We start from the raw sequence: 13,260 nt of genomic DNA on the forward strand, positions 1-13,260 counted from the left end.
CCTCACCTTGTGAATAGAGTCCCACAGCAGTCCCCACTCCCGGAGGAGGGTGTCCACTCTTCTAGACCAAGAAATCCTGGAGGACAGAGCGTGCAAAGTGACCGTCCCTCCTCACTTCGGAATCCAAGCAGTAATGCTTCGCGAATGTGTGGAGGGAAGACCAAGTTGCAGCTCTACAAATATCCTCTACAGGCACACCTCTAGCCAATGCTGAGGTCGAAGACTTAGCTCTAGTAGAATGAGAACTTATACCCTCTGGTGGTTCCTTACCGGCCAAAGAGTAGCAGATCTTAATACAGAGGACGATCCATCTTGACAAAGTCCTCTTATGGAAAGCTCTTCCTCTCTTGCAGCCAGCAAAGCCAATGAAAAGCTGGTCATCCACTCAACAGTCTTTAGTTCTGTCCAAGTAAAAAGACACCGCCCTCTTGGGGTCCAGACGGTGCAATCTCTCCTCCTCCTTGGAAGGGTGTGGGGGAGGATAAAAGGTAGGAAGGGTAATGGATTGACCAAGGTGGAAAGGAGTCACCACCTTTGGCAGAAAAGCAGCCCTGGTCCTAAGAACCATTCGATCAGCATGAATGGTCAAGAAAGGGGGCTTGTGACTAAGAGCTTGAAGCTCACTTACCCTCCTTGCCGAGGTTATAGCAACGAGGAAGACCGTTTTGAGAGTAAGAAGACTCATAGGACATTTGTGAAGAGGCTCAAAGGGAGCACCCATCAAAAAGGTCAATACAAGATTTAAGTCCCACTGAGGCACAATAAAAGGAGTAGGAGGGAACTTATTTGTGAGGCCCTTCAAAAACCTTAAAACCACAGGAGATTTAAAAAGTGAAGGCTGGTCAGGCAAACAGATAAAAGCCGACAGCGCTGAAAGATAGCCCTTCACTGTGGCAACAGCAAGCCCCTGTTGCGCCAGAGAAAGGGCAAACTGGAGAATATCAGATAAATGGGCTCTCAAAGGGTCTATAGACTTTTCCCTGCACCAAGTAACACATTTTGACCACCTATAAGAATAGATGGACTTAGTGGAGTCACGCCTGGCTGACAAAATGACATCCACTACATCAGGCGGGAGAGAAAAAGAACTCAGGTTGCCCCGTTCAATCTCCAGGCATGAAGGTGTACGGTCTGGAGGTGGGGGTGTAGAACCTGCCCCTCCATCTGGGAGAGGAGATCTGCCCTGTGAGGGAGACGGAGCTGCGGGTGAGAGGAGAGGTGGAGAAGGTCTGAGTACCACACCCTTCTTGGCCAATCCGGGGCGATCAATATAACTTGGGCCCGGTCTTGGCGAATTTTCCTCAGAACCCGAGGAATCAAAGGTATGGGAGGAAACACGTAAAGGAGTTGATTTCCCCAACTCAACTGAAACGCGTCCCCCAAAGCTCCTTGCATCGGATACTGAAGACTGCAGAATGACAGGCAGTGAGCATTCTCGCGAGTGGCGAACAGGTCCACCAGAGGAGTCCCCCACATCTGAAAGATGTCGTGAACAACCTCCGGGTGAAGCCTCCACTCGTGGTCGGCAGAGAACTGCCGACTGAGACTATCTGCACGAACGTTCTGAACTCCGGCCAGATGATTTGCCATCAGACAAATCTGATGCTCCTGAACCCAGGACCAGAGACGCAGAGCCTCTCTGCAGAGACACTGCGACCCCACTCCTCCCTGCTAGTTGATGTACCACATCGCGGTCGTGTTGTCCGGCAGGACCTGAACCGACTGACCGCGAAGGGAGGGGAGGAAGGCCTTGAGCGCCAGACGTATTGCCCGCAATTCCAGAAGGTTGATATGAAGCAACCTTTCCTCTGGAGACCAAAGACCCTTGACCTCCAGGTCTCCTAGATGAGCACCCCACCCGAGAGTGGATGCATCCGTTACCACTGTGGCCACCGATGGAGGAAGTTGAAAAGGCTTCCCTTGTGACAGATTGCCTTCCACACTCCACCAAGACAGATCCACTGCAGTTTCTCTGGAGATCCTCACTGACTCCCTGAGATCTCCGTTGTGTTGATACCACTGCCTGCGGAGGCACCACTGGAGTGCCCTCATGTGCCAGCGTGCATGGTTGACCAGCAGAATGCAAGAAGCCATCAGACCAAGCAGACGAAGGACCTTCAGGACTGGAACGACCGCTCCATTGTAAAATAAAGGAATCATTTCCTGTATGTCGCGAATCCTTTGGGGAGGAGGGAATGCACGACATACAGTTGTGTCCAGTACAGCACCTATGAACAGGTTGCGCTGTGAGGGAACCAGGTGAGACTTGGGTACATTTATTGAAAAACCCAACCTGTGCAACAACCGAGTCGTCCCTTGCAGATGATGGAGCACCTTCTCCGGCGACTCTGCTTTGATCAGCCAGTCGTCCAGATACGGAAATACATGAATCCCCGACCTTCTGAGATGAGCTGCCACCACTGCCATCACCTTGGTGAAAACTCGAGGTGCAGTAGTAAGACCAAACGGAAGGACCACAAACTGGTAGTGTTGCGACCCGACCGTAAAACGGAGATACTTTCTGTGCGACTTCAAGATGAGAATATAAAAATACGCATCCTGCAAGTCGATTGACACCATCCAGTCTTCTTCCAGCAGCGCTTGAAGAACCTGTGCAAGAGTGAGCATCTTGAACTTTTCCTGCTTCAGGTAAAGGTTCAAGATCCTGAGATCCAGAATTGGCCGAAGTCTGCCATCCTTTTTGGGGATCAGGAAATACCGGGAGTAGCACCCCTGACCCCTTTCCTGCTCAGGAACCACCTCTATCGCACCTTTTCGAAACAATGCCAGGACCTCTTCCTGCAGGAGAAGCAGGTGGTCCTCCGAACAATAACCCTGGCAAGGAGGGTAATTTGGGGGAAACTCCCGAAAAGGAAGAGCATACCCATTCTCTACAAGATTGAGAACCCAAAGGTCCGATGTTATCAATTCCCAATCTTGTAGAAAATGGGTAAGCCGGCCCCCCACTGGGACCACATGATCCGGAATGGCGGATCTAGGGCTGCTTTGCTGTGTTGGCAGGGGGCTGGGAAGGGGAAGAAGAAGAGGAGGAGGAGGAGGAGGAGGAAGCCGGACGGCCTCTAGGACGGGCTCTTTGCCTGCCCCTGTATGATTTGTACAGCGTATTTTGCTGTTGCTGTGGCTGCTGCTGAGATGGTCTGTAGGAACGAAAGGAAGATCTGCCAAATCCTCTGAAGCGCCTTCCAGTAGTACCCCTGGACTGAAGGCCCAAAGATTTCGCAGTGGCCCTACTGTCTTTAAAACGTTCCAAGGCAGCATCAGCCTTCTTGCCAAAGAATCCCGAACCATCAAAAGGTAAGTCCATCAGAACAGACTGAACATCTGTGGAGAACTCCGATGTTTTAAGCCGTGCGGCTCTCCTAGTGGCCACGGAAGAGCCCATGACCCTCGCCACGGAATCAGCAGTGTCCAGTCCACTCTGAATCACCTGCCTCGCAGCAGCCCGAGTGTCCGATATCACCTCCTGAAAATCCTTTCTATCTTCCTCAGGGATTTTCGGAATCAACTGTTTGACAGAATCCATCAAGGCATGGATATACCTTCCCATCAGACAAGTTGCGTTGGTTGACTTTAACGCCATACTGGCTGAGGAGAATACCTTCTTGGCAGTTTGATCCTGCTTCCTGGATTCTTTATCCCCAGGAACCTGCGGAAAAGCACCAGCCGACCTCTTTGAACAGGCAGCCTGCACAACTAAACTCTGAGGCAGGGGGTGTGTTGACAAAAATTCAGGGTCACCAGGTGCAACTCTATACCTCCTCGCCACTGTCCTAGAAACTGCAGGAGCAGACAAAGGTTTCTTCCAAACCTCATAAATGGGTTCAGATAACGCATCATTAAAAGGCAACATTGGCTCAATAATAGAGGAGGGTGAATGAAGAACTTCAGTAAGAAGATTTGGTTTATAATCAGCAGTGGGCAGAGTAATATTCAACAAATTTGCCGCCTTTTTGATAACAGTGTGATAAGGTACCACATCCTTTGAAGGCACATTCGACACTGAAGCCAACTCCCACTCAGGAGACAGTTCAAGCCCACTGGCCTCACCCAGGTCCTCAAAAGGATCTTCAGACTCCTGTAACTCGCCTTCCTCCATTTCTGCATAACGATATTCCTCCAGAAGTCTCTGTGCTTCTCTCCGTGACCTTTCCTTCACGATAGAAGTCGAAGGATCCGGAATCGACTCCGACGGGGTCGGCGTCGAACCCGAAGTCGGATGAGGTCGTTTCACACGAGGTCGAGCAGAATCCTGCTTCGGAGTCGTAGGCACCGGCGTCGATGGAACTGGCGTCGACGGAGTCGGTGTCGTACGCTTCGGCGTTGACTACACAGGTGGTGTCGGAAAATGCCAATGCGGTGGTAGAGCCGGCATAAAAGACATGAAGGGCGCAGGAGCATAAGCCTGGGGAACACCCAAGTTGAAAGCCATAGGACCCGTGGGACCTAGGTGCACCAGACGGGTACGTCGCCCTGGAATAAACACCAAACATGGCGTTCAAGAATTGTGATGGATCCTGACCTGGAGCCAGAAATTCTGGATACGGTCCTCCGGGCTGTTTCCGAGGAGGCGGAGTCGACACGACGTCGACCTCTTCATCGAGTCCGGGAACCGGGGTCGACGAACCCGCAGGCACCGGAACCTTGGCCTCACCAGCCCCCTGCTCCTCACCTTCATCCTCCTGACCAGAAGGATTGGACGGATCTGGAGAATGGATCTGCTTCGGTGACTCGGGCGAATTCGGATGCGAAGCCTCACCAACAGAGTCATGATCCTCCGACGCCGAAATCTCCACCTCCTTATTAAGAAGTTTGACCTGTGACTTCGGCCTCGAACCAGAGTCCTTTTCTGAGTGATGACGTGACTCATGGCTCCTCTTCTTGTGTTTTTTCCTCGAGGACCTTGAAACACGAGCTGAAGACGACTCCGAGCGCGACTTCGATCGAGACCTCGACCTCGAACGTCGAGATCGAGACTTCGAAGCTTTTTTAACTTTTTTTTTTTCAGTTTTGCTACGAGGAGTTTCGTCTCCCTTTCTCGTAGGGCGTTTGGAGTCATCTTCTTACAACAGGGGCAATCCTCGACGTCATGGTCGGAACTCAGACACCAGACGCAGCATTCATGTGGGTCGGTAATAGACATCGTCTTGCCACATTCTCCGCAAGCCTTAAAGCCAGTTTTCTTCGACGACATCTCGAAGAAATTAGATACAGTAATAATAGAATAAGAGTAACTAAGTTACTATGAAGCTACAGTACGATCCCAGAAAACCGTTAGCGTCGACGACGCGGAAAAAAGGGAACTGATGTCATCACGCCGGCGTGGGCCTATTATAGGCGTCGGTGACGTCAGCGGAGTCGCGAGCGGTGCCGTGCCTCTATAACATCCAAGTCCACGTCGGCGCGAAGCTCCGAAAAAATTTTCCGAATGTTGCTGGCGCAAGGGGATATTCACAAGGTGAGGAATCCACACGGCAGATGTATCTATCAGAAAGAGGTTGTTAGGAGTGGGGGTAAATATTGGGCAAGGCGTGGAATGTGTCCCTAATTTATAGGTAGACACAGTTCATACCTATCACGTTTACTGAAGGAATTACGCAATATGATGCCATTCTAAATGCAAATTCCTTCTTAACATGCCTAACATCGTAGGCATCAAGGTTCTATATTGCAACATATTTATTTATTATGAATGTGTGAGTTCAGTGTGCGTGATCAGGCAGTTTGATTGTTTCACCCAAGGGATATTTTACTCTTTGACATATGTTGGTACCCTGGCCCTTGGATAGTTGGGCCATTCCCTATATTTTCACACTCTATATTGCAACATCCTCTTGAAGGGTTAAGAAGTTGGGAAGCCAAAGGTTTACTGTATTTTTTTTAAAAGCTTAGGATACGAGAGCTGCCTCAATAAAAGAGGGAGACCCTTTCACATCTTCACACCAAGTCCCTTTTCTATGGTCAAAAGTGCTTTATTCCATATTGGTCATAATCAACAACTTCCCACCTTACGAAGATATCCATCAGCTATAGCTTATCCAGTACCTTGTCACTCCAAGAGGCACTCTCTAATTAAACTTTTCTAAGTTTTAAAAAAACTGCTTCCTATCGTCAATCACTATTCTCGTTAAATCGGGCCCTGCTTGTGCACCCTGAACCAGTCTGTTAACCATTTGCACGAAATCTCTTATAATCCATCCTCAGTTTACTTTCAATATACCCAAACTGTAAGTAATTCATATCAACTTCAATACAACCCCATTTATTAAAGAAGCCCCAAATATCAGTGACAACATGTTCATCTTAATCAAGTAAAGTGACAGTGAAGAGAAACTTAGCAATAAAAAACTTCTAGGAAGACTGACCAGTTCTCTTCCTCTTTAGGCTGGGCACGTGCGAGTCCAAGCTCTTGGCTTTCATTAGCAATGCCAAAGATCCTGAGGAGGCCCCGGAGCATGAAGAGCCGGCATGATTTATTTCGGACTTACATGTGGTGCTGCCATTCTGGTCATTCCGTAGCTTGGGTGGGGGCATCTACATGGGACAAAGAAGTGTTCAAGCATCTGCAGATGTGTATGCTAAATCCAGTTCCATTATTCTTTGTAGTGCATAGCGGAGACAGGAAATTGAAGCATCAACCAACCAATAGGCAAATGTTTTACTCCTAGGAGGAAAATGGAACATTGGCAGGTGTACCTAAAACTCAACATGAAGCACAAAGCCAAGAAGTTGAAATCTCACTACTACAATGCTGTCATGCAACAGAGCATGTAAAATGAATATACTAAGGCGCATCTGGTGCATAAGACATCCTGTGCAATAAAAGGAGACCACATTCCACTCACACTCCATTCCAAAGGTAATCACTATGACCATTACAATCACTAACAATTCCCTCACAAGATACTCACAATTTTCTGAGCCACGCGGAAGAACTGAGACACATCTCTGATGATGTGTCCAAAATTATCATAGATCTTCACATACGGACGCACCCAAGAGGGCAGCTGGTTTCTGGCATCTGTGTTTGAAAACCTGTGAATGAGGTAAAAATAACTGCAAAGTTCAGGATGACGCTGGGCACTTTTGGGCAGGTCATAGATTATCTATCCAAGTAAGGGTGCGGTGTGGAAGAGAGGATCACTTTAATAATGGATTAGTGATTCCAGTGATTAGAATCCACTCTCCAGAAAGCCACCCGCAGTACAGGCACACAAAGCTTGCAATAACGGAGTCACACAAAAGGCACCTAGCAGACTGACAAATTCAGAACGTGAATAGCCCCAGTAAAACAAATGGCTGACCTGTGGTCGCAGAGAAATATGGCACCATAGTCCTGGCGATGCCTGATGACTCTGCCAATAGCTTGGTTGACGGCTCTAGATGCCTGCTGCCTGTACCATTCCTGCCCTGATAAGAACTGGAGAAGAGAACAGCAGACAAAAATTAAAGAACGTATTCTTCTGCACCTCCACAGTGCTGCTCTGCTCAACTATACACTATACATAATTGAAACCATAAGCAGGCACTGGTAACTAGGCTTGCATTAACATACCCATTTGTTTAGAAATTCATATTTAAAGTATTATAGGTCACCGGTTTCACCCATGGTTTTACTAATATTATAGAACATCCAGTTCCGTATCTGTCCAGGACCTTTTTCTTTATCACCAATGGTACCTCTATCACCCCACCCACTGCTGTGGGTGGCCTTATCCGACCATTTCTCCTGCTGTGGGCTGTTCCATTCATCACTGGGACTTCTGGTGGCTCTCACTTTAACATCCTGTTTCCTCTGCAGCAGTGTGCCCCACTCAAATCCCAAATATCCATGTTATCCCCAGAATCTCTTTGACCGTGCTGCTGAAATGGATGGGAATGGTGGTGTGGTGGGTTTGGGGGATGGGGTGCCGTATGCCTTTTGGCACACAGCTCTTTTATGAGAACAAATTGTTACGAAGGTGTTGGGCGCCCTCCTATTGCTAATGACTTGAAGATATGGGACCTGCCAAACCCTTGGCGACTTGTAACTTGGGGATACATTTGTCACATTCCAAGAGGCGCAGGGAACCTTTCAGTTGGTCCTGGGTAGCTTTTACAGAATGCCAAATTAGCTGGACAGCAAGGGAGGTGTGGGCGGGATTCCCTGATGCCACTCCCATGACGCATACGTCCTTGACGGCTTCTTGTAACTTGGTGCCGGGCACCATCTAATAACACTGATATACAGAGCCCTGAATTCAGACTCTTCTAGGGTTGGTTGTAAAGCCAGACGTGCCTGCGTCGGGCCTGGATGGATGCCCTTGCTGGCGCACAGGGAATGGGTGAGAATGTACAAGCTGGTATAGAAAGTGTCAGAGAATGCATGATTTAAGTTAATTCACTTAAACTTTCTCCATAGCACGTCTGACCCTGTGCCTTATGGGAACAGTCCAGCCCGAACTGCCAAGCCATGCCTTCCCTGGACCGGAAACAAGCTTCCGAGGACCGGTTTCTGGCATTCCAGCCGTCTTCAGCCCGGCTTGCTTGAATCCAGTGGCAAAGTGAGCTTTTGACTGGGTGCGAGTGTTTGATTAGTTCAGATGCTCCGTCCATCACCACCCCCTTTTGTACCGCATGAAGAGGGGAAAGCAGTGATGGGGGCACTGGAACCACACTACATTCGCAGACTTGACAACTGCTGTTGGGCCTACTAGAGCGGCCGAAAGGGGCATACATGCGATATATATTCCTCCCAATTAACTCTGCTCTTAGCAAAGCGATGATTGCCATTGGACGGTTGGGCCTGCACCAACCTAGTGTTGAGTTATGGCTACAGGAAGTGTAAGAATGGTCCTTGGTGGAGGAAGTCCCCATAAAAATGACCAGAGGGACGAGAAAGTACAGGATGACTTGATTATCTGGGGCAAAATCACAGCTTACCTCACTGACAGAAGGCACACTATGGAGCACACTACACACCAAAATTGCAAGGTTTTAGGCCGTGGGGACGGCGAAGAGCCTCCCCTGGAAGATGCCGGTGAAAAGGCAACTAGATGGCGCCCTGTCTCCGGAGAGGAACACAACAGCAGGTGGCAGACCTCAGGAGAAGAAGGGATCTCAGGAGACGAATCCAGGGCTCGGCGACCGCGCAGCTCCGTGGAGTCCGCCATCAGCGCCTGATCAGAGTCGAACGGCGCCAGAATGGACCCACGTGGTGCCGGGCCGACTCCTGCCACCACGTGCTCTCCAGGAGAATGGGGCGCGGCTGATGTCAAAACCCGGCGAAGGCCCGGCGCCGGCTCTACCTCGGACGGGGCAGCCGCCTGCGCCAAGGGCCGGGAGGGACTCGGACAGGCGCCGCAGACTCAGGCCTCCACCCTTGACTCCACCGGAGCAGGGGAGGAAGTCTCCCAGCGCCGACTCGACCTCTGGTGAGGCAGCCGCCTGCTCAGAGAATCAAGAGGGACTCGGGGACAAGCCCGGAGTCCCGGCGATCGCCTGCGACACCACAGGGAGCCCAGTAGGGATTTGCGGCGAGGCACGGAAGGTAGGCGCCGACGAGGGAAGCCCCGAAGGACTACACCTCGACGATGCAACCCTCCTAAGACCTGAAGCCGAAACCTTCGGAGCCGGCGACGCCGCGGAAGTCCCCGCGCAAGGCAAGGGATCAGCAGACGTCACAGGAGGTGGAGGAAGGGGCAAAGAAGCATAAAGCGCCGCCGCAAAGGCTGTTATTTGGGCCCTAGTCGCCTCTGCGCCAGGAAATGGCGGGTAGGGAGGCGACAGGCGGGGGCACCTGTCCTGGGGGGAGCCGGGAAGGAGGACAAGGCCTCGGAGACATACTGAAAGACCTACCAGCTAGTGAGCCACGCCCAAAGGGCCGTGGCGAAAGGCGATTCCGCAGACGAAACCGGCGGTTCCTTACCTCCGAGGTAGGGGACGGACGCTGGGACGACACCGACCTGGATAAGCGCGCCGACAGCAACTTTATCCGGCGCTCCCGCCGTGATTTAGGCTTTAGGTGTTGGCAGGCGTCGCAACTCTCCAAGTCGTGGTGCTCACCCGGGCACCACATGCTAATCGGGTGAGGGTTCATCGCCGACATGGGACGTGCAAAAGAGGTACATGTCTTGAAGCCTGAAGGCATTAGCCACTGTTCCACTAAACGCCAAAGCGTAAGAAGAGAGTGGAAGACCTGAAAACAGGACAGTAATCCAGATCCGCGTTGCACGTGGAAAGAGAAAAAACGACGTAGGCGCGCCGGGGTGGGACTTATATATCCTCGCTGACGTCACCGGCGTCAAGGCGGAGTCACGCGGTGCGGTCCCCCCGGCGCGAAGGAATGCTGTGGCAGAAAAGTTTTCCGGATCCAGTCTCACACCTGGGGATAATTCTACGTTATGGAATCTGCGGCTAGTAGTCTCTATCAGATAGATGAAACAAATGTTCTGTTATTGCCCAGTAGCATTCTTTTGTCCACCACTGGCTTCCAAGAGTCAAATTATTTTTAGTGATGTATACTGGAACTTCAAGCAACCTAAAACTGGTAGGGCGACAAGCAGCTTCTTAGAATTGGCCTTCTTTAGGTGCTCTATCACAGTGAGATGAAAGGCCTCCAGCCTGACTAGCATAGATCACTGGCATGCCACTGTGATCAGATGGGCTGATGTGGAATTTGAATCTCTGTGGCGAGACGAGGAAAGGAGACTTCGCCAATATCCCATTGCTAACATGTGAAAGAAGCTGATTTTCTACTCCAAGGACTGTCTCAAGGATGATACTAGTCCGCCTTGAACAAAACTGGCTGCACTAGCACAACACTGCTGCAAGTGATGTTGTAACGCACAAGTTACTACTTGTGTAACGATATATCTGTAAGAGACATTAGTTAGTATTAGATTCCTTACCTTAGAATATCCCCAGGCGTCAGACTGGATCCGGAAATTTTTGCGTAGCAGTACCCTTGCGCGTCGCTAGGCGTCGTCTGCGGCTCCGCGTCCGTCGTCGGCGTCGTGGGCGCCGTGATGACGTCGTCGGAGTACTTAGACGCCGCCTCCGCGTGCTGACGTCAGTTCTTAGACACAGCTTTTCCGCGCCAGAAAACGCAGAGCCATGTTAAAAACCAACACTGGTGCCATTGAAACTAGGGCCCTGAAGGGGACAACCCTAACCCTAGATATTGGTTCGCAGAACGGGGAGGATGGGTGGGTCGGTAAGGAATCTAATACTAACTAATGTCTCTTACAGATATATCGTTACACAAGTAGTAACTTGTGCATCTGAAAGAGACACGTTAGTATTAGATTCCTTACCTTAGAATAGATACCCCAGCAATACCAACCCCGGAGGTGGGTCTGCGAACCAATACTCACACCAGAAAGTCCTGGAGGACGGAACGGCCAAAGAAGCCATCCCTCCGGACTTGGCTGTCCAGGCAGTAGTGTCTTGCAAACGTGTGCAGCGATGCCCACGTAGCTGCCTGACAGATGTCTTGTAAGGGCACACCCCTGCCCAAGGCAGTGGTAGTCGCCGTGGCTCGGGTAGAATGAGCCCGCAATCCAGCAGGGGGCTCCTCCCTAGCCAAGGAGTAGCATGCCTGGATACACAAGATGATCCAATGGGAGATGGTCCGCTTGTGCACCGCTTTCCCCTTCTTAGCGCCCACGTAACCAACAAAGAGTTGGTCATCCACCCGGAACTGACGTGTGCGATCCAGATAAAACGAGAGCGCACGTTTTGGGTCCAGACGATGGAGCCGCTCTTCCTCTTTGGAGGGATGCGGTGGCGGAAAGAAGGTAGGCAAGGTGATAGACTGCCCAATGTGGAAGGCCGTGACGACCTTGGGCAGGAAAGATGGTTTGGTACGAAGCACCACTTTGTCCGGATGGACAGAAAGGAAAGGTGGAGTACAAGAAAGAGCCTGGAGCTCACTCACTCTCCTGGCAGAGGTGATGGCAACCAGGAAAGCAGTCTTCAGAGTCAGAAGGCGAAGAGGGCAATTGTGAAGTGGCTCAAAGGGAGCGCACATCAGAAAAGTCAGAACCAGGTTCAAGTCCCACTGAGGCATCACAAACGGAACAGGAGGAAAAGTGTGAGTGATGCCTTTAAGAAATCTGTTCACAATAGGGGACTTGAACAAAGAAGGCTGATCAGGTAGCCTGAGAAAGGCTGAAAGGGCAGAAAGGTAGCCCTTGATAGTGCCCAGAGCAGAGCCCTGCTGGGCAAGAGAAAGAAGGAAGAGAAGAACCTCTGAAAGAGGGGCAGCAAGAGGATCCACAGCCTTTGCTGTGCACCATGCCACAAATCTGTTCCTCCTGCAGGCGTATACCGACTTTGTGGAGGGACGCCTGGCTGCCAGAATGCCGTTACAGACTTCAGGAGGCAAGTCAAATGGCCTCAACTGTCGATGCTCAATCTCGAAGCATGGAGGTGGAGACTGGACAGGTTCGGGTGGAGGACCGCCCCCTGCTGCTGCGACAGAAGGTCCTCCTGAAGAGGCAGACGAACCGGGGGATCGACTGACATACTGAGTAGCTCGGGATACCAGTACCTTCGAGCCCAGTCCGGAGCCACAAGGATGACTTGGGCCCGGTCGCGCCTGATCTTCTTCAGCACTCTGGGCAGAAGTGGTATAGGCGGAAAGGCGTACAACAGACCGCAACTCCACTCGCGACGAAAAGCGTCTCCGAGCGAGTGCCGCCTTGGAAATTCCAACGCGCAGAACTGATGACATTGCGCGTTCTCTTCGGTGACGAATAGATCTAACCAAGGCTCTCCCCATTGCTGAAAGAGGCCTTGCGCCACGTCCGAGTTCAGACGCCATTCGTGATCCATCATGCACCTGCGGCTGAGTTCGTCCGCCCTGGCGTTCAGAGAACCTGCCAGGTGTTGAACCACCAGGGTCACGCCTTGATGTTCCAGCCATTGCCAAAGGCGCAGAGCCTCCTGGCAAAGGGTCCACGACCCCACCCCGCCCTGTTTGTTGCAGTATCACATGGCGGTGGTGTTGTCCGTGAACACCTGCACTACACTCCCCCGGACAGAGGGGAGGAATGCCTTCAGTGCTAGACGAATCGCCCGAAGCTCCAACATGTTGATGTGGAGTCGAGTCTCCGCCGGAGACCAGAGGCCTCTGATCTCCGCCTCTCCCATGTGGCCTATCCAGCCCTGGAGGGACGCGTCCGTCACAACTACGTGCTCCGGTTGGGGAAGGGAGAGGGATCTGCCGCAGACCCAATCGCGGTCCGTGAGCCACCACTG

The 13,260-nt window shown here is 51.3% G+C and overlaps 1 protein-coding gene across 2 annotated transcripts in view; it reads right to left on the reverse strand.

Moving 5' to 3' along the window:
* RTEL1 (regulator of telomere elongation helicase 1) overlaps positions 1–13,260 on the reverse strand; it is a 246,674-nt gene that overhangs the window by 96,934 nt on the left and 136,480 nt on the right. For both annotated transcript variants that reach the window (XM_078651687.1, XM_078651688.1), the window contains exons 24-26: positions 7,323–7,438; positions 6,930–7,053; positions 6,384–6,552 (exon numbers count right to left, since the gene is read on the reverse strand). In XM_078651687.1, the coding sequence (XP_078507813.1) occupies positions 6,384–6,552; positions 6,930–7,053; positions 7,323–7,438 (409 nt within the window). The remainder of the gene's footprint in view (positions 1–6,383; positions 6,553–6,929; positions 7,054–7,322; positions 7,439–13,260) is intronic.

This window comes from Lissotriton helveticus, chromosome 7, assembly GCF_964261635.1.
Source record: "Lissotriton helveticus chromosome 7, aLisHel1.1, whole genome shotgun sequence".
Taxonomy (NCBI): domain Eukaryota; kingdom Metazoa; phylum Chordata; class Amphibia; order Caudata; family Salamandridae; genus Lissotriton; species Lissotriton helveticus.